At 40.8% G+C, this 18,731-nt stretch overlaps 1 protein-coding gene across 3 annotated transcripts in view; it reads left to right on the forward strand.

Annotated features, from left to right (window-relative positions):
• Nucleotides 1-18,731, forward strand: part of CHST9 (carbohydrate sulfotransferase 9) — a 290,634-nt gene that overhangs the window by 240,339 nt on the left and 31,564 nt on the right. For 2 of the 3 annotated variants that reach the window (XM_007974385.3, XM_007974390.3), the window contains one exon: nucleotides 7,165-7,202. The exons of the other annotated variant lie outside the window; for it this stretch is intronic. In XM_007974385.3, the coding sequence (XP_007972576.1) occupies nucleotides 7,165-7,202 (38 nt within the window). The remainder of the gene's footprint in view (nucleotides 1-7,164; nucleotides 7,203-18,731) is intronic. 3 annotated transcript variants of the gene reach the window in all.

Below are 18,731 nucleotides of genomic sequence, written 5' to 3' on the forward strand. Positions count from 1 at the left end.
CAGATCTATGCATGGCTACAGAAGGTCTATTAGCCTCGTGCCTTTTTCCATTTTTTCTGTGTATTGGCATTTTTCTGAAATGCAGAATCATAGCTGCTCTTAGTTTCTCAAAGGAGCCTGTTACCTGAAAGAGGTTCAGAATCACTGCTTTAAACTATGTAGGCAGCAAAAGAACTTTCCCTAGAGTTTTAGTCAGTTCGTGGTGATTAATCAAACAACTTACAATGAGAAGAATTAGTGAGTCTTACTGCAGAGTTTGTAGAATTTGAGGCAGTTGTCCTGGAATTATAAATCTTAGAGAAATAGGTCCTTCCCCACCCATGTTGATGATGGTGGCTTGGGGCTGTTTCTACAAATTTTATTGCTGAAGCTCATGAATGCGACAGAAGTGCCTCAACACCAGCTTCATCATAAGATGAGCCAACAATGTCCACAACCTCCCTCTGCAGTTTATTCTGCTTTGTTTCGTGAAGACATAATGAGATTAACATTTAAGAAATCTGGGAGAATTCTCCACTTTATCTGCCAGTCAGACAACCTTGTCAAATGTTTTTATTTTTTCCCCTTCTAATCCTCTAACCAAAAGCTGGAGGGACAAGACCCAAATATGAGACAAAAAAGACTAGTTTTATCCTGAAAGTCAGCTTTAAAAAAAATTTTGTTTCAATAATTTTTTGCAGAACAGGTGGTTCTTGGTAACATAGATAAGTTCTTTAGTGGTAATTCTGAGATTTTAGTGTACTCATCACCTAAGCAGTGTACAAGCTACCCCATTGTAGTCTTTAATCCCTCACCCCTCTTCAACTCTTCCCCCTGAGTCCCTAAAGTCCATTACATCATTCTTACACCTTTGCGTCCTCATAGCTTAGCTCCCACTTGTAAATGAGAACGTGTGATATTTGGTTTTCCATTCCTGAGTTACTTCACTTAGGATAATGGCCTCTAGCTCCATCCAAGTTGTTGCAAATGCCATTGTTTCATTCCATGTTATGGCTGAGTAGTATTCCACGGTGTATATATACCACATTTTCTTTATCCACTTATTGGTTGATGGGCATTTAGGTTAGTTCTACATTTTTGCAATTGCGAATTGTGCTGCTGTAAACCTGCGTGTTCATGTGTCTTTTTTTGCATAATGAAAGGTTGCTTTTCTATGTTGTAAGAGTAGCTACGTTGTTCCTTAGAATGCTGGCTGTCCTTTCACCCATAGACCATGAAAATTTGGACAAGTTTCTGCATGTATTTGAGCCCTGGTCACATAATCTTTAAAAACATAGAAGGAATAGTGTCTACTTTTCAGGGTAGTTCCAAGGACGTAATAATGTCTGTGGGGCATGTCGCCTAGGCCCAGGACGCAGCAGTTCCTCAGCAGAGTGTGCTTCCTCCCTGTCCCTTGAGGAACAGCTGAGAAAAAGCATGAGAACTTGTCTGAATTCATTTCCTTTTGCTGCTGTAACAAATTACCAAAAGCTTTGTGGCTTAAAACAATACAAATGTGTGCAACTTACAATTCTAAAGGCCAGAGTTCAGATGGGCCTCATCAGACTAAAATCAGGGTATCAGCAAGGCTGTGTTCCTTTGCAATGCTCTAGGAGTCATCCATGTGCTTCCCTTTTCCAGCTTCCAGAGGTTGCCCACAGACCTTGGCTCATAGCCCCCTTCAGCAATGGCGTCACTCTGACCCCTGCTGCTACTGCTACCTTGCCTTTTCTCTGCTGTAAACTCTCCTGCCCCTTTATTATAAGGATTCTTATGGTTACACTGAATGTGTCCAGATAAGCTTCCCATCGCCAGATCCTTAACTGAACCATGTCTGCAAAGTCCCTTTGTCCTGAAAGATCCCGTATTCACAGGCTGATCAGGATGTGGACACGTTGGGGACCATTATTCGATCTGCCATAATTGTCATGTCAGCTTCTGTAACCTACAGATATCTTCCTCTTTATTACAGGCACAAGCCTCACTTATTAACTTCTTCATTTTTTTTTTCCTTCTCCCATTGCATCTTATTTATTTATTTATTTTTCAGACAGGGTCTCGCTATGTTTCCAAGACTGGTCTTGAACTCGAGGGCTCAAGCACTCCTCCCACCTCAGTCTCTTGAGTAGCTGGGACTACAGGCACATGCAACTACACCCAGCTAATTTAAAAAAATTAGAGATGAGGTCTTGCTGTGTTCTCATTGTATCTTTAATCATGCTATCATCTGCCAGATTCCCTAATAAAAACCTGAGGGTAGCCCTTGCTTCCTGCTCCTGTTTTTCCCACATTCAATCAATCTCCAGAACCTACCTCAGAAATGCCACCTGCTCCTGGCGTCCCTCCCTTCCCATTCTCACTGCCTGGGCTCAAGCCCTCACCCCTCCTATCTGGACACAGCACATGCTCATTGCTGTCTTCACCACCCACCTCTACTACCTCTTAAACCCATCTCCATACCACCACTCAACTCATCTTTCTCAAGAACTGCTTTGGCCACCTCATCCTCATCTGAAAGACCTTTGCTGGCCTCCTTCTGCCTGCAAAGCCTCCAATATCATCCCAAATCACAACCTCTGAAGGCTGTCGTCCTTCCCTCTTCCCACATTCCATCTCCGCACCTGCTAAAGTGTATGCATGTATTACATAAGCCACTCAGAACTTCTCACAATTCACCCACACACACCCTACTCTTGCCTGCCTCTGAGATGTCTTTACTTGTTCTGCCCCAACTAACTGGAGTGCCCCTCTTTTATCCTTCACCTGCAAAATTCATTCTTATTTCATTCAATTCTCACAAATCTGAGAGTGGGTGGATATTGTTAACCCTTTGCTATATATAGGCAAACAAGTCAGAGCATTAAAGTAACTGGCCCCAGTTCAAACACCTAGTAATTGTCAGAGCTGCTGTTAGATACAGGCTGTCATTTAGTCCATTTTCTAGAGTTCAGTAGGCTGCTGCATCATTACGGTGTGACTATTTTACTGTTCGGCTCTTATTTGTCTCTTCAATTTCTGCGGCTTTCCCTTGGTCCGAAAGGAAACAAAACTAAGGTTTTGTAGTGCTGCTGCCACCCCTGACACCCTAAGGAGTTGGTGTTTCAGTTGCCAACCAGAGTTGAGTGGTCTTTTAAAAATGCAAATCTGTACATGATATATATATATTTTAACTTTAAGTTCTGAGATACATGTGCAGAACATGCAGGTTTGTTACATATACACATGTCATGGTGGTTTGCTGCACCCATCAACCCATCATCTACATTAGATATTTCTCCTAATGCTATCCCTCCCCTATTCCCTCACTCCCTGACAGGCCTCAGTGTGTGATGTTCCCCTCCCTGTGTCCATGTGTTCTCATTGTTCAACTCCCACTTATGAGTGAGAACATGTGGTGTTTGGTTTTCTGTTCCTGTGTTAGTTTGCTGAGAGTGATGGTTTCCAGCTTCATCCATGTCCCTGCAAAAGACATGAACTCATCCTTTTTTATGACTGCATAGTATTCCATGGTGTATATGTGCCACATTTTCTTTATCCAGTCTATCATTGATGGGCATTTAGGTTGGTTCCAAGTCTTTGCTACTGTGAACAGTGCTGCAATAAACATACATGTGCATGTGTCTTTATAGTAGAATGATTTATAATCCTTTGGGTATATATCCAGCAATGGTATTGCTGACTTAAATGGTATTTCTGGTTCTAGGTCTTTGAGGAGTTGCCACACTGTCTTCCACAATGGTTGAACTAATTTACACTCCCATCAACAGTGTAAAAGCATTTCTATTTCTCCACATCCTCACCAGCATCTGTTGTTTCCTGACTTTTTAATGAGTGCCATTCTAACTGGCGTGAGATGGTATCTCACTGTGGTTTTGATTTGCATTTCTCTAGTGACCAGTGATGATGAGCTTTTTTCATATGTTTGTTGCCTGTGTAAATGTCTTCAAGAAGTGTCTGTTCATATCCTTTGCCCACTTTTTGATGGGATTTTTTTTTCTTATAAATTTGTTTAAGTGCTTTGTAGATTCTAGATATTAGCCCTTTGTCAGATGGATATATTGCAAACATTTTCTCCTATTCTGTAGTTCACTCTGGTGATAGTTTCTTTTGCTGTGCAGAAGCTCTTTAGTTTAATTAGATCCCATTTTTCAATTTTGGCTTTTGTTGCCATTGCTTTTAGTGTTTTAGTCATGAATTCACAAGCATCCCTATACACCAATAATAGACAAACAGAGAGCCAAATCATGAGTGAACTCCCATTCACAACTGCTACAAAGAAAATAAAATACCTAGGCATACAACTTACAAGGGATGTGAAGGACCTCTTCAAGGAGAACTACAAACCACTGCTCAAGGAAATATGAGAGGACATGAACAAACGGAAAAACATTCCATGCCCATTGATAGGAAGAATCAGTATCATGAAAATGGCCATGCTGCCCAAAGTAATTTATAGATTCATTGCTATCCCCATCAAACTACCATTGACTTTCTTTACAGAATTAGAAAAAAACTACTTTAAATTTTATATGGAACCAAAAAAGAGCCCATATAGCCAAGACAGTCCTAAGCAAAAAGAACAAGCTGGAGACATCATGTTACCTGACTTCCAACTGTACTACAAGGCTACTGTAACCAAAACAGGATGGTACTGGTACCAAAACAGATATATAGACCAATGGAACATAACAGAGTCCTCAGAAATAACACCACACATCTACAACCATCTGATCTTTGACAAACCTGACAAAAACAAGCAATGAGGAAAGGATTCCCTGTTTAATAAATAGTATTGGGAAAACTGGCTAGCCGTATGCAGAAAACAGAAACTGGACCCCTTCCTTACACCTTATACAAATATTAAATCAAAATGGATTAAAGACTTAAACATAAGATCTAAAACCATAAACCCTAGAAGAAAACCTAGGCAATACCATTCAGGACATAGGCTGTGCATGCTATTCTGATGTCACTACCCATGCACTGGCCTGAATCCCCTTAATGGCCAATTTCCCACTGCTCTTGAGAGGATCTTACATTTCCCAAAAATGGTCTACCTGAATTCTTTGCAGGGTTTCCTGCCTACCTGTGTAGCCTCCCTCACACTATGCCCTGCTCACCTCTCCACACCTGCCATGCTGGCCTCCTTTCTATCCTTGAATCCACTATGCTCCCTCCAATCACATGGCCCTTGTCATGTTCTTCCTTCTACCTGAATGTTCTTCCCCCTCTTCTTGGTCAAGTTAACTCCTTTATCATCTTTCAGGCTTTGACTCAAACGTCACTTCTTTGGGGAGCCCACATTTAAACACCAGTGATCTGTAATTTAAAAGGCCAAGCTTTTCCCACAAACCATGTTGTCTCTTCTTTAAACACTCTGCATATAAACTGACAAAAGAAATCTAAAACATATCAAGAGTATCTGATTGAGCATTGCCCTTGCCAAAATGAAGAAAATTGATTCTTCTTATCTGGCGAGTCTAAGACTGGCCCTAGGCATCAGATATTTCCTAATAATGACACCATCAAATAGCCCACTCTGAACATCATCATTCAATTTCCCCTATACTTCTTACACTTCTACTGTATCTCATATGACATCTAGCTTGGTACTGAATACTTAACAAAATGTTTAAGTATGCTTATTATTGGTTGACTACTTGACCAGTAAGTTTCAATTGGGACATCTTTTTTTTGAAAACGGTTTGGCAGTTTCTCAAACAATTAAACCTACAACTATTATATAACCCAGCAATGTCACTTCTGGACATTTATTTCAGAGAAATGAAGATTTATGTTCACATAATAACCTGTACACAAATGTTTATAGCAGCTTTATTCATCATAGTCAAAACTTAGAAACTACCAAGATATCCTTCAACGAGTAAATGGCTAAACAAACTTTGGCACATCCATACCATAGAATACATCAAAAATAAAAAGAAACCCACCACGTTGACACACACAGCAACCTAGATGAATCTCCAGAGAAGTACGCCGAGTGAAAAAAGCCAGTCCTTAAAGGCTCTATGCTTTATGATTCATTTGTATAACATTCTTGAAATGACAAAATGACAGAAATGGAAAACAGACTAGTGGTTACCAGGGTTTAAGGAGAGCATGCAGGTGGAGGGGAAGTGATGTAGCTATAGGGGACAAAAAGGGAGACACTTGTGGTAAGGAAATACTCTTTACTTTGACCGTATCAATATTAACACCCTGGTTGTAACATTGTACTACAGTTTTTCAAGATGTTACCATTAGGGGAACTGGGTAAAAAGTACAAGAAATCTCTCTGCATTATTTCTTACAACTACATGAGACTCAACAGTTATTTCAATTAAAATTAAAGTGTGTTTTTTTAAAAGAGACCCATTTAATAAAATGTTCGTGAACACTGAGGTGTTCACAAACACGTAATAACTGTGATGCCACTAAATGTCTTCTTTATTTTCTTTTCTCATGGTTTTTTATTTATTACTACTAAGGATTTTATTTTCCTCTATTTAAGACATACATAACATTGATCACTTTCAGGCTGTTTTCACAATGACTGAGAAATATATTATATTAGAATCCTAATTTTTTATGCCCCTTCGTTGCCTGTCATATATTTCTCTGAATGTTTTTCATCCTGATCAAGATACAATTTATAGAACTGTTGGTTTGTACTTCAATCTCTGGCAATACCATAACAACAAAGTATAATAAGGCCTTTATCACTCCCTATGTAAGAAATGTTTTTTGAAGTAGCACTTCTGCCCTGCCACCTCAAATCTCTTTGTCTGGTTCTCAGGGTTCTCTGAGCTTAGTATTAGTATTATACTTCAATAGGTTGTTATTGTTTGGAAAACTTTGTTTTGACTGGCTGTTGTTCAAATTTCTCTTCGGTCCTTTTCATCTCTTCATCATTTCCCTGCGAAAGTTTAATACATTCTGCTGGTATCACCCTTATTGGATTTCCATTCCATTTTCTGTTATCTTTGACTAACACAGTTTATTTAGGTTTTAACTTTTTTCCCCCAGTTATTGAAGTGGTTGTAAAAGTCCACATTGTGATAGAAATCTTTGCTCAGAGAGTCCATGACCGCTTGGAAGTGTTTACTGTAAACAGAGCAGGATCAGTACCACATTTTATTCATTTTCATGCTTTAATGTAAAAATTCTTTTTGCTTTCTCTTTCAGTGAGTACAGAAAAAATCCAGGAACATATCACCAACCAGGTATTCTCTCACTTCTCATAAACTCTAATATAGAATTTTGTTTCAAATGTTAATAATTAAAGATGTGTAAATGTAAAAAAGGCGGGGGGTAATTTTAGCTGTTAGTTATGAGCAATATATATGTTACTAGTTCTGGGGAAAAAAACATATTTGGTCATATGTAGATGATCATGCACTTTCTTTGTCTTCTCCCAAGCCAAGTCCTTCCCTACCATATCCTACCCAAACAGGAAACAGTAGACTAATGAGACTCTGCCAGTTCTAACTTGCAAGTGTCTCTCTGACCTGATTGTGACCTCTGCATTGATACTATCATGGCAGCAAATAGATATTTCCATCTGCTTTTCCCTTAACTAAGGTTACTGTCCGTGATTTTCTCAGGTTTTCATTCAATCAGCTCAAAGTCACTGCCTCCCAAACAGCTAAGAACTGGCCCCCTATACACCACAAGTTGATCTTCCATTCTGGTCTTTTGTTTCTACTCACAGTTGACCAGCATCTTCCTGTGTGCATCACGGTTTTCTTATCCCATCTTCTTACTGATTTATTTCTGTATTTCTAGGTAGATGGTGTCCTTCTATAGAACCGTTTTAGGAGCTTGAGACCTGCAGCCACACAAACAAACCAAGGGAGAGCTTCCCCCAAAGCACATCTTGCCCTATCCACCTACTTTTCCCCCAGGCCAGCTTAGCTACAGTTTCTCCAAACCCTGCCTGTGCCACTAGACTCAGAAAATGCAGACATTGACCTGTGGAAAAATATGCTTGGGTTTCACCCATAGGTACAAATTTCCATATCTTCTTTCTTTATTCCTTTCAATGGCATAAATTACAACTCATCCTTACCAAAGAGAAGGGTGGTAAATCTACATTTATACCAATTAAAAGTGCATTTTTCAACCTTCTAAGTGCACTCCAAAAGAAATTCCAATTCTAGTTCCTATTGTCAGTCCATCCCAATAAAATTCTAGTTTTACCCAATCTGTGCCAGATGCCCTGTAACTCATCAAGCTTTCAAAATTGTCAACCCATTTGGCTAATATACTATTTTTCAAAATCAGTAGCCAAAATTTAATCAGGTGCCCTTTTGTTTTTGAATACACGTTGACTTCTAGTAGCAACTCTCTTAATACTTGAAAATGCCATCATTGTGAAATAGCAAAATCAATTGGCCATTTCAAATAGTTCATTTGCCTTTTGAACATAGTTTCTTTCTTTCTTTTTTTTTTTTTTTTTTTAGATGGAGTCTCGCTCTGTCACCAGGCTGGAATGCAGTGCCACAATCTCGGCTCACTGCAACCTCCACCTCCCAGGTTCAAGCGATTCTCCTGCCTCAGCCTCCCAACTAGCTGGGACTACAGGCATGTGCCACCACGCCCAGCTAACTTTTGTATTTTTAGTAGAGACCGGGTTTCACCATGTTGGCCAGGATGGTCTCGATCTCTTGACCTCATGATCGGCCTGCCTAAGCCTCCCAAAGTGCTGGGATTACAGGCGTGAGCCACTGCACAGGCCCTTAGTTTCTTTATTATTGCATTTTAAATTATTTGTATGTACTCAAGTGGTTTGGTGAGGCTCAGCAACAGTTAGCCAGTAAAGTTTACTGCTGCTATTTTTATTTATTTAAATCATATGGGAATACTTGACCTGTTTTCCTTATAAATGTAACAACCTACCTGTTTCCCTTATTAACAACCTAAAGCAGTTGGTCAAAAAATATACTAAGGTCACTTCTGATGGGTAGATTTTCATCTCCTGTTTTTGCTTCTTTTACATTTAGCAAAACTAACAAAATATGTAGACACCAAAATGGAATGCCACATATTTACTCATAATCTTAAATATTAATCTGATGCCAGATAAAATTATAATGGTTTTCGGTCTCAATAAGAGAGTGAAATTCTTTAGATTTTAACTGAAGAGGGAAAGGTCTTCATATTTTAATTATGTAGTCATTCTCAGAACAGATCATTATCTCGTTCAGTCATTGCTTATATTTCTAATCCTACAATGAAATTTCTATCCATTCTTCTCCCAAGTAGAGAAATGCTCTCCATTCTCAAGAATGATACACTGGCAATACAATTCAAAAAGGTATCTTATACCTCTAGTTTATATAAACTCTGGCAAAAAGTAAAGAAAGTCACCTTCTTTTTCAAATCACTATGCCACCAAAATAGTTTGGCTCTTGAAAAACATTTTTGAAAGCCCACTTTAGATAATCAATACAGCATTTTTTATCAGAAAGAAAGGCAAAATGGAACACTGCTGAGCGTTAATCTTGTCCCTAAATCCTTCCCACTAGGCACTATAGATTGTGTAATTAAATTGAAATTGAAAACCGAGTCTTCCCGCACCCCCCCCCCGACCCCGCCCACATCAGGCAGGCTATGAGTTGTGCACCAACGTGAGAAATCAGGAGCGGAGCGGAAGCTCTAGCCTGCTGGCTAATATCCAGCCTGTGCTTTTAGCCCATGGCTATTTTACCACACCTGAGCTCTGAGAACAAATAACTATTTGAGTCCTCTGGAGGGAACGCTGGATTCTTTCCTGTGCAATTCACTGGGGAAATTAGTTTGCTTTTTAAAAGTAACTTGTTAACGCAGCTTGTTTACCAGAAGAGGACAAAAATGAGCAGTGAACTGCTTGGTAGCCTCTGTTCTAGAATGGGATAAATGCATGACCCAATTTTTTTTTCAGCTGTCTCTTTGGCAGTTCCTTGCTGCAATCATTTCCTATCTGAAAAATGTTACTTGTAGAGATGAAATTTTCTATAGGTTTTCTAAGTAATTTTTATGATACTAGATGAAAGATAACACTTTAAAATATTACCAAAAATGCTTTCAAAATAAAATTATACATGGTCAGCATAAGAATGGGAAAACTGAATGTAAATTGTTAATTGAATTTTTGGAAACTGCCTTATTATATAAAAGACAATTTAAACCTTTTATGTTTATGCCTTTTTATATAGCAGATAATTGAAACCCTCAGTGAATTAATACCTTGTGTTTGTGCCGCTAGATGACAAAGAGGGACACCGAATGTGGGGCTCTGTTTCTGGTGCAGAGGATGTCTATGTTGTGGAGAACGTTCACAGACAGGTGCTCTCTATGAGAAATGCTTGCCCTCACTGACAACCCAGTGCAGAGAGGCAACACCAGTGCAGGCCCTTACAGCTCTGTATTTGGTCCCTAGGGCTGCCATAACAAAGTACCATGAAGACGTGCCTTAAAATAACAGAAATGTATTGTCTCACATCGAAAAGAGGGTGTCAGCAGGGCCATGCTCTCTCTGAAACCTGTAGGGAAGGAGCCTTCCTCGCTCTTTTTATCTTCCAGGGCTTGCCAGCAATCCTTGATATTCCTTGGCTTACAGCCGCATCATTCCACTCTCTGCCCCTGTGGACACATGGCTGCCCTCCCGTTGTGTCCCTCCCCTTATAAGAATCCCAGCCATCCTGGCTTAGGGCCTTCCCTCAGTGACCTTCTCTTAACTTAATCGCAGTGGCAGAGACCCTATAATCAAATAAGGTTGTATTCTTAGGTACTAGGAGTTAGGACTTCAACATATCTGTTTGGGGGATATAATTTGACCCATAACAAGCTGGAAACCTCAGAGTCATCCTCGACTCCATCTCTCCCTCTGAGCACTGGGCACCTCTGATGGGATCTCCTGTTGACCTCTCCCAACCAGCTCCTCACCTCCACCCATAACCCCTGCTTCATCCATGCCCTTGTCTCATTTCCTCGGTGATTTCTTGAGGCTCTCCTGTTAGCCTCACCACCTTTCTGTTCATCTTCCATTCTGCTGCAGTTTGCAGTAGTTTGCAGTTTTAAAATATCATCTTGCTGAGAAATAAAAACTAAGTAGAAAAACCTCCTCATTCCTTGTTAACAGTAATTTTAACCCTAACTGGGCGTTATAGTCACCTCTGAAACTTGTTAGCACAGATCCTGAGACCCCATCTCCAATTCGAACCCCAAGGCATTCTGGGTCAATAGCTCTAGACTTGGGTTAAGATCCAGCACAACCCTCAGACCCGACCAAGAAAGGTCACAGGCTTTAGGAGTCTCCAAGCATCACAAAAACAGCCATGCAAAGACAGATTGTTCTTTTTCTCAGCCTCATGTTTTAAAGTTTCATGACCAATTGAGAGCTCACAAAATGTGGAAAGGAACATAGCAGCTGAACTGGATCATCTGGGCAAATGGGACGGACCAATAAAAGAGTGAAACTCCCTTATTGAGAGAGGTGGGGCTGTGTGGGCCCTGTGAAATCAAAGAAAGAAGGGATGTTTTCGTTTCTAGATAGCCACCCAATAGCCCCCAAAGTGGGAGGACATACAGGCAGACCGTGTTCCCCAGCTAACTGTACTGCCACCATCCCCTCTGCTTGGGGAGGGGCTGTGGAGTGGGTGAGTATAGTTTCAGCTGGGGCTTAGAACTCCTGGTAATCTGGAACCAGAAAAGGAAAACATGAGGTAGGAGAACATGTTCTCCTCAGTAACCAGAAGACCTGGACTGAGTCATTTCCATCCTTGATGGGGACAGATGCAGGCCCTGCCCACGAGTCCCCAGGCTAAGTCCAGGGTCCATCCTGTTCCCCCCACTGAAGTTCCAAGCAACCAATCAGACCTCTAGTGTAGGACGGCCTTGAGGGACAGCAGGGCTCCTTAAGTCTCCTAGTCCCAGAGCAGTCCCTTGGATGGGAACAAGGACCAGGTCTTGGGTGTAGCTTCCCTTAACACTTAGAAATAGTTCCACATATAGTATGTGGACCTCCATTCATGCTCTTGCTGTAGGCCCCACAAATGTTGGGAATGATCCTGCTCAGACATTTGCAATTTCAAAAACTCAATATGTGATTCTGATGGAAAGCCATATAATACATTTCTTTTTTTTTTTTTTTTAATACCTTAAGTTCTAGGGTACATGTGGATAATGTGCAGGTTTGTTACATATATATACCTGTGCCATGTTGGCGTGCTGCACCCATCAACTCGTCAGCACCCATCAACTCGTCATTTACATCAGGTATAACTCCCAATGCAATCCCTCCCCGCTCCCCGCTCCCCATAATAGGCCCCGGTGTGTGATGTTCCCCTTCCCGAGTCCAAGTGATCTCATTGTTCAGTTCCCACCTATGAGTGAGAACATGCGGTGTTTGGTTTTCTGTTCTTGTGATAGTTTGCTGAGAATGATGGTTTCCAGCTGCATCCATGTCCCTACAAAGGACACAAACTCATCCTTTTTTATGGCTGCATAGTATTCCATGGTGTATATGTGCCACATTTTCTTAATCCAGTCTGTCACTGATGGACATTTGGGTTGATTCCAAGTCTTTGCTATTGTGAATAGTGCCACAATAAACATACGTGTGCATGTGTCTTTATAACAGCATGATTTATAATCCTTTGGGTATATACCCAGGAATGGGATGGCTGGGTCATATGGTACTTCTAGTTCTAGATCCTTGAGGAATCGCCACACTGTTTTCCATAATGGTTGAACTAGTTTACAATCCCACCAACAGTGTAAAAGTGTTCCTATTTCTCCACATCCTCTCCAGCACCTGTTGTTTCCTGACTTTTTAATGATTGCCATTCTAACTGGTGTGAGATGGTATCTCATTGTGGTTTTGATTTGCATTTCTCTGATGGCCAGTGATGATGAGCATTTTTTCATGTGTCTGTTGGCTGTATGAATGTCTTCTTTTGAGAAATGTCTATTCATATCCTTTGCCCACTTTTCGATGGGGTTGTTTGTTTTTTCCTTGTATATTTGTTTGAGTTCTTTGTAGATTCTGGAAATTAGCCCTTTGTCAGATGAGTAGATTGCAAAAATTTTCTCCCATTCTGTAGGTTGCCTGTTCACTCTGATGGTAGTTTCTTTTGCTGTGCAGAAGCTCTTTAGTTTAATTAGATCCCATTTGTCAATTTTGGCTTTTGTTGCCGTTGCTTTTGGTGTTTTAGACATGAAGTCCTTGTCCATGCCTATGTCCTGAATGGTATTACCTAGGTTTTCTTCTAGGGTTTTTATGGTATTAGGTCTAACATTTAAGTCTCTAATCCATCTTGAATTAATTTTCGTATAAGGAGTAAGGAAAGGATCCAGTTTCAGCTTTCTACTTATGGCTAGCCAATTTTCCCAGCACCATTTATTAAATAGGGAATCCTTTCCCCATTTCTTGTTTTTCTCAGGTTTGTCAAAGATCAGATGGCTGTAGATGTGTGGTATTATTTCTGAGGACTCTGTTCTGTTCCATTGGTCTATATCTCTGTTTTGGTACCAGTACCATGCTGTTTTGGTTACTGTAGCCTTGTAATATAGTTTGAAGTCAGGTAGCATGATGCCTCCAGCTTTGTTCTTTTGACTTAGGATTGTCTTGGCAATGCAGGCTCTTTTTTGGTTCCATATGAACTTTAAAGCAGTTTTTTCCAATTCTGTGAAGAAGCTCATTGGTAGCTTGATGGGGATGGCATTGAATCTATAAATTACCTTGGGCAGTATGGCCATTTTCACGATATTGATTCTTCCTGTCCATGAGCATGGTATGTTCTTCCATTTGTTTGTGTCCTCTTTTATTTCACTGAGCAGTGGTTTGTAGTTCTCCTTGAAGAGGTCCTTTACATCCCTAGTAAGTTGGATTCCTAGGTATTTCATTCTCTTTGAAGCAATTGTGAATGGAAGTTCATTCCTGATTTGGCTCTCTGTTTGTCTGTTACTGGTGTATAAGAATGCTTGTGATTTTTGCACATTAATTTTGTATCCTGAGACTTTGCTGAAGTTTCTTATCAGCTTAAGGAGATTTTGGGCTGAGACGATGGGGTTTTCTAAATATACAATCATGTCATCTGCAAACAGGGACAGTTTGACTTCTTCTTTTCCTATCTGAATACCCTTGATTTCTTTCTCTTGCCTGATTGCCCTAGCCAGAACTTCCAACACTATGTTGAATAGGAGTGGTGAGAGAGGGCATCCCTGTCTTGTGCCAGTTTTCAAAGGGAATTTTTCCAGTTTTTGCCCATTCAGTATGATATTGGCTGTGGGTTTGTCATAAATAGCTCTTATGATTTTGATATACGTTCCATCAATACCGAATTTATTGAGCGTTTTTAGCATGAAGGGCTGTTGAATTTTGCTAAAGGCCTTTTCTGCATCTATTGAGATAATCATGTGGTTTTTGTCTTTGGTTCTGTTTATATGCTGGATTACGTTTATTGACTTGCGTATGTTGAACCAGCCTTGCATCCCAGGGATGAAGCCCACTTGATCATGGTGGATAAGCTTTTTGATGTGCTGCTGGATCCAGTTTGCCAGTATTTTATAGAGGATTTTTACATCGATGTTCATCAGGGATATTGGTCTAAAATTCTCTTTTTTTGTTGTGTCTCTGCCAGGTTTTGGTATCAGGATGATGTTGGCCTCATAAAATGAGTTAGGGAGGATTCCCTCTTTTTCTATTGATTGGAATAGTTTCAGAAGGAATGGTACCACCTCCTCCTTGTACCTCTGGTAGAATTCAGCTGTGAATCCATCTGGTCCTGGACTTTTTTTGGTTGGTAGGCTATTAATTATTGCCTCAATTTCAGAGCCTGCTATTGGTCTATTCAGGAATTCAGCTTCTTCCTGGTTTAGTCTTGGGAGAGTGTAAGTGTCCAGGAAATTATCCATTTCTTCTAGATTTTCTAGTTTATTTGCATAGAGGTGTTTATAGTATTCTCTGACAGTAGTTTGTATTTCTGTGGGGTCGGTGGTGATATCCCCTTTATCATTTTTTATTGCGTCTATTTGATTCTTCTCTCTTTTCTTCTTTATTAGTCTTGCTAGCGGCCTATCAATTTTGTTGATCTTTTCAAAAAACCAACTCCTGGATTCATTGATTTTTTGGAGGGTTTTTTTGTGTCTCTATCTCCTTCAGTTCTGCTCTGATCTTAGTTATTTCTTGTCTTCTGCTAGCTTTTGAATGTGTTTGTTCTTGCTTCTCTAGTTCATTTAATTATGATGTTAGAGTGTCAATTTTAGATTTTTCCAGGTTTCTCTTGTATGCATTTAGTGCTATAAATTTCCCTCTACACACTGCTTTAAATGTGTCCCAGAGATTCTGGTATGTTGTATCTTTGTTCTCATTGGTTTCAAAGAATATCTTTATTTTTGCCTTCATTTTGTTATGTACCCAGTAGTCATTCAGGAGCAGGTTATTCACTTTCCATGTAGTTGAGTGGTTTTGATTGAATTTCTTAGTCCTGAGTTCTAGTTTGATTGCACTGTGGTCTGAGAGACAGTTTGTTATAATTTCTGTTCTTGTACATTTGCTGAGGAGTGCTTTACTTCCAATTATGTGGTCAATTTTGGAATAAGTGTGATGTGGTGCTGAGTAGAATGTATATTCTGTTGATTTGGGGTGGAGAGTTCTGTAGATGTCTATTAGGTCTGCTTGCTGCAGAGATGAGTTCAATTCCTGGATATCCTTGTTAACTTTCTGTCTCGTTGATCTGTCTAATGTTGACAGTGGGGTGTTGAAGTCTCCCATTATTATTGTATGGGAGTCTAAGTCTCTTTGTAAGTCTTTAAGGACTTGCTTTATGAATCTGGGTGCTCCTGTATTGGGTGCATATATATTTAGGATAGTTAGCTCTTCCTATTGAATTGATCCCTTTACCATTATGTAATGGCCTTCTTTGTCTCTCTTGATCTTTGATGGTTTAAAGTCTGTTTTATCAGAGACTAGTATTGCAACCCCTGCTTTTTTTTTGTTCTCCATTTGCTTGGTAGACCTTCCTCCATCCCTGTATTTTGAGTCTATGAATGTCTCTGCATGTGAGATGGGTCTCCTGAATACAGCAAACTGATGGGTCTTGACTCTTTATCCAGTTTGCCAGTCTGTGTCTTTTAATTGGAGCATTTAGTCCATTTACATTTAAGGTTAATATTGTTATGTGTGAACTTGATCCTGCCATTATGATATTAACTGGTTATTTTGCTCGTTAATTGATGCAGTTTCTTCCTAGCCTCGATGGTCTTTACATTTTGGCATGTTTTTGCAATGGCTGGTACCGGTTGTTCCTTTCCATGTTTAGCGCTTCCTTCAGGGTCTCTTGTAAGGCAGGCCTGGTGGTGACAAAATCTCTAAGCATTTGCTTCTCTGTAAAGGATTTTATTTCTCCTTCACTTATGAAACTTAGTTTGGCTGGATATGAAATTCTGGGTTTAAAATTCTTTTCTTTAAGAATGTTGAATATTGGCCCCCACTCTCTTCTGGCTTGTAGAGTTTCTGCTGAGAGATCTGCTGTTAGTCTGATGGGCTTCCCTTTGTGGGTAACCCGACCTTTCTCTCTGGCTGCCCTGAAGATTTTTTCCTTCATTTCAACTTTGGTGAATCTGGCAATTTTGTGTCTTGGAGTTGCTCTTCTCGAGGAGTATCTTTGTGGCATTCTCTGTATTTCCTGGATTTGAATGTTGGCCTGCCCTACTAGGTTGGGGAAGTTCTCCTGGATGATATCCTGAAGAGTGTTTTCCAACTTGGTTCCATTTTCCCCCTCACTTTCAGGCACCCCAATCAGACGTTGATTTGGTCTTTTTACATAATCCCATACTTCTTGCAGGCTTTGTTCATTTCTTTTTCTTCTTTTTTCTTTTGGTTTCTCTTCTCGCTTCATTTCATTCATTTGATCCTCAATCGCTGATACTCTTTCTTCGTTGATCGAGTCGGTTACTGAAGCTTGTGCATTTGTCACGTATTTCTTGTGTCATGGTTTTCATCTCTGTCCATTCATTTATGGCCTTCTCTGCATTAATTATTGTAGTTATCAATTCTTCCACTTTTTTTTTCAAGATTTTTAGTTTCTTTGCGCTGGGTACGTAATTCCTCCTTTAGCTCTGAGAAGTTTGATGGACTGGAGCCTTCTCTCATCTCGTCAAAGTCATTCTCCGTCCAGCTTTGATCCGTTGCTGGCGATGAGCTGCATTCCTTTGCAGGGGGCAATGCGCTCTTATTTTTTGAATTTCCAGCTTTTCTGCCCTGCTTTTTCCCCATCTTTGTGGTTTTATCTGCCTCTTGTCTTTGATGATGGTAATGTACTGATGGGGTTTTGGTGTGGGTGTCCTTCCTGTTTGATAGTTTTCCTTCTAACAGTCAGGACCCTCAGCTGTAGGTCTGTTGGAGATTGCTTGAGGTCCACTCCAGACCCTGTTTGCCTGGGTGTCAGCAGCAGAGGCTGCATAAGATAGAATATTGCTGAACAGCGAGTGTACCTGTCTGATTCTTGCTATGGAAGCTTCCTCTCAGGGGTGTACTCCACCGTGTGAGGTGTGGGGTGTCAGTCTGCCCCTAGGTGGGGATGTCTCCCAGTTAGGCTACTCAGAGGTCAGGGACCCACTTGAGCAGGTAGTCTGTCTGTTCTCAGATCTCAACCTCTGTGTTGGGAGATCCACTGCTCACTTCAAAGCTGTCAGACAGAGTCGTTTGCATCTGCAGAGGTTTCAGCTGCTTTTTGTTGTTGTTGTTGTTTAGCTGTGCCCTGTCCCCAGAGGTGGAGTCTACAGACAGGCAGGACTCCTTGAGCTGCTGTGAGCTCCACTCAGTTCGCGCTTCCCAGCCGCTTTATCTACTTAAGCCTCAGCAATGGCGGGCGCCCCTCCCCCAGTCTCGCTGCTGCCTTGCTGCGAGATCGCAGACTGCTGTGCTAGCAATGAGGGAGGCTCCGTGGGCATGGGACTCTGCCAGCCAGGTGTGGGATATAGTCTCCTGGTGTGCCCGTTTGCTAAGATCCTTGGTAGAGCGCAGTATTGGGGTGGGAGTTACCCGATTTTCCAGGTGTTGTGTGTCTCAGTTCCCCTGGCTAGGAAAAGGGATTCCCTTCCCCCTTGCGCTTCCCAGGTGAGGTGATGCCTCGCCCTGCTTCAGCTCTCGCTGGTCGGGCTGCAGCAGCTGACCAGCACCAGTTGTCAGGCACTCCCCAGTGAGATAAACCCAGTACCTCAGTTGAAAATGCAGAAATCACCTGTCTTCTCTGTCACTCGCGCTGGGAGTTGGAGACTGGAGCTGCTCCTATTCGGCCATCTTGCTCCGCCCCCCATACAATACATTTCTAACCTTTGCGTATGAAATACAAAGCCTTGGGATCTTGTACTCCTTTGGAGAGGATTCTCCCCACCTTCGTAGACTTATTTCCCATTCTACTCCTTTATTTAAAACTAGTGGTTCTTTATAAAACTATTTCATCAGCATAATAATCCCCTTCTCTGCATGTACAAAATTTACTCATATAAGACCTAACTCAAATACTACCTTTTCCATGAAGCTTTCCTTTGTCACATAGCCAAGAATAATCTCTTCCATGACCCCATTTTATTTTCTCTGCCTTTTTATTACAGATATTTTCTACCCTATATTCTAATCATTTATAACACAACAGGATTTTTGAGACTACCTAGCATTGCTGTAAAGACATCGTGTTTGGTTCATTTCTGTGTCCACCGTTGGGCCTTGCATATCATAAGAACTCAATCAACTGCTGGCGGAATGT

Source organism: Chlorocebus sabaeus, chromosome 18 (genome assembly GCF_047675955.1).
Source record: "Chlorocebus sabaeus isolate Y175 chromosome 18, mChlSab1.0.hap1, whole genome shotgun sequence".
NCBI lineage: Eukaryota > Metazoa > Chordata > Mammalia > Primates > Cercopithecidae > Chlorocebus > Chlorocebus sabaeus.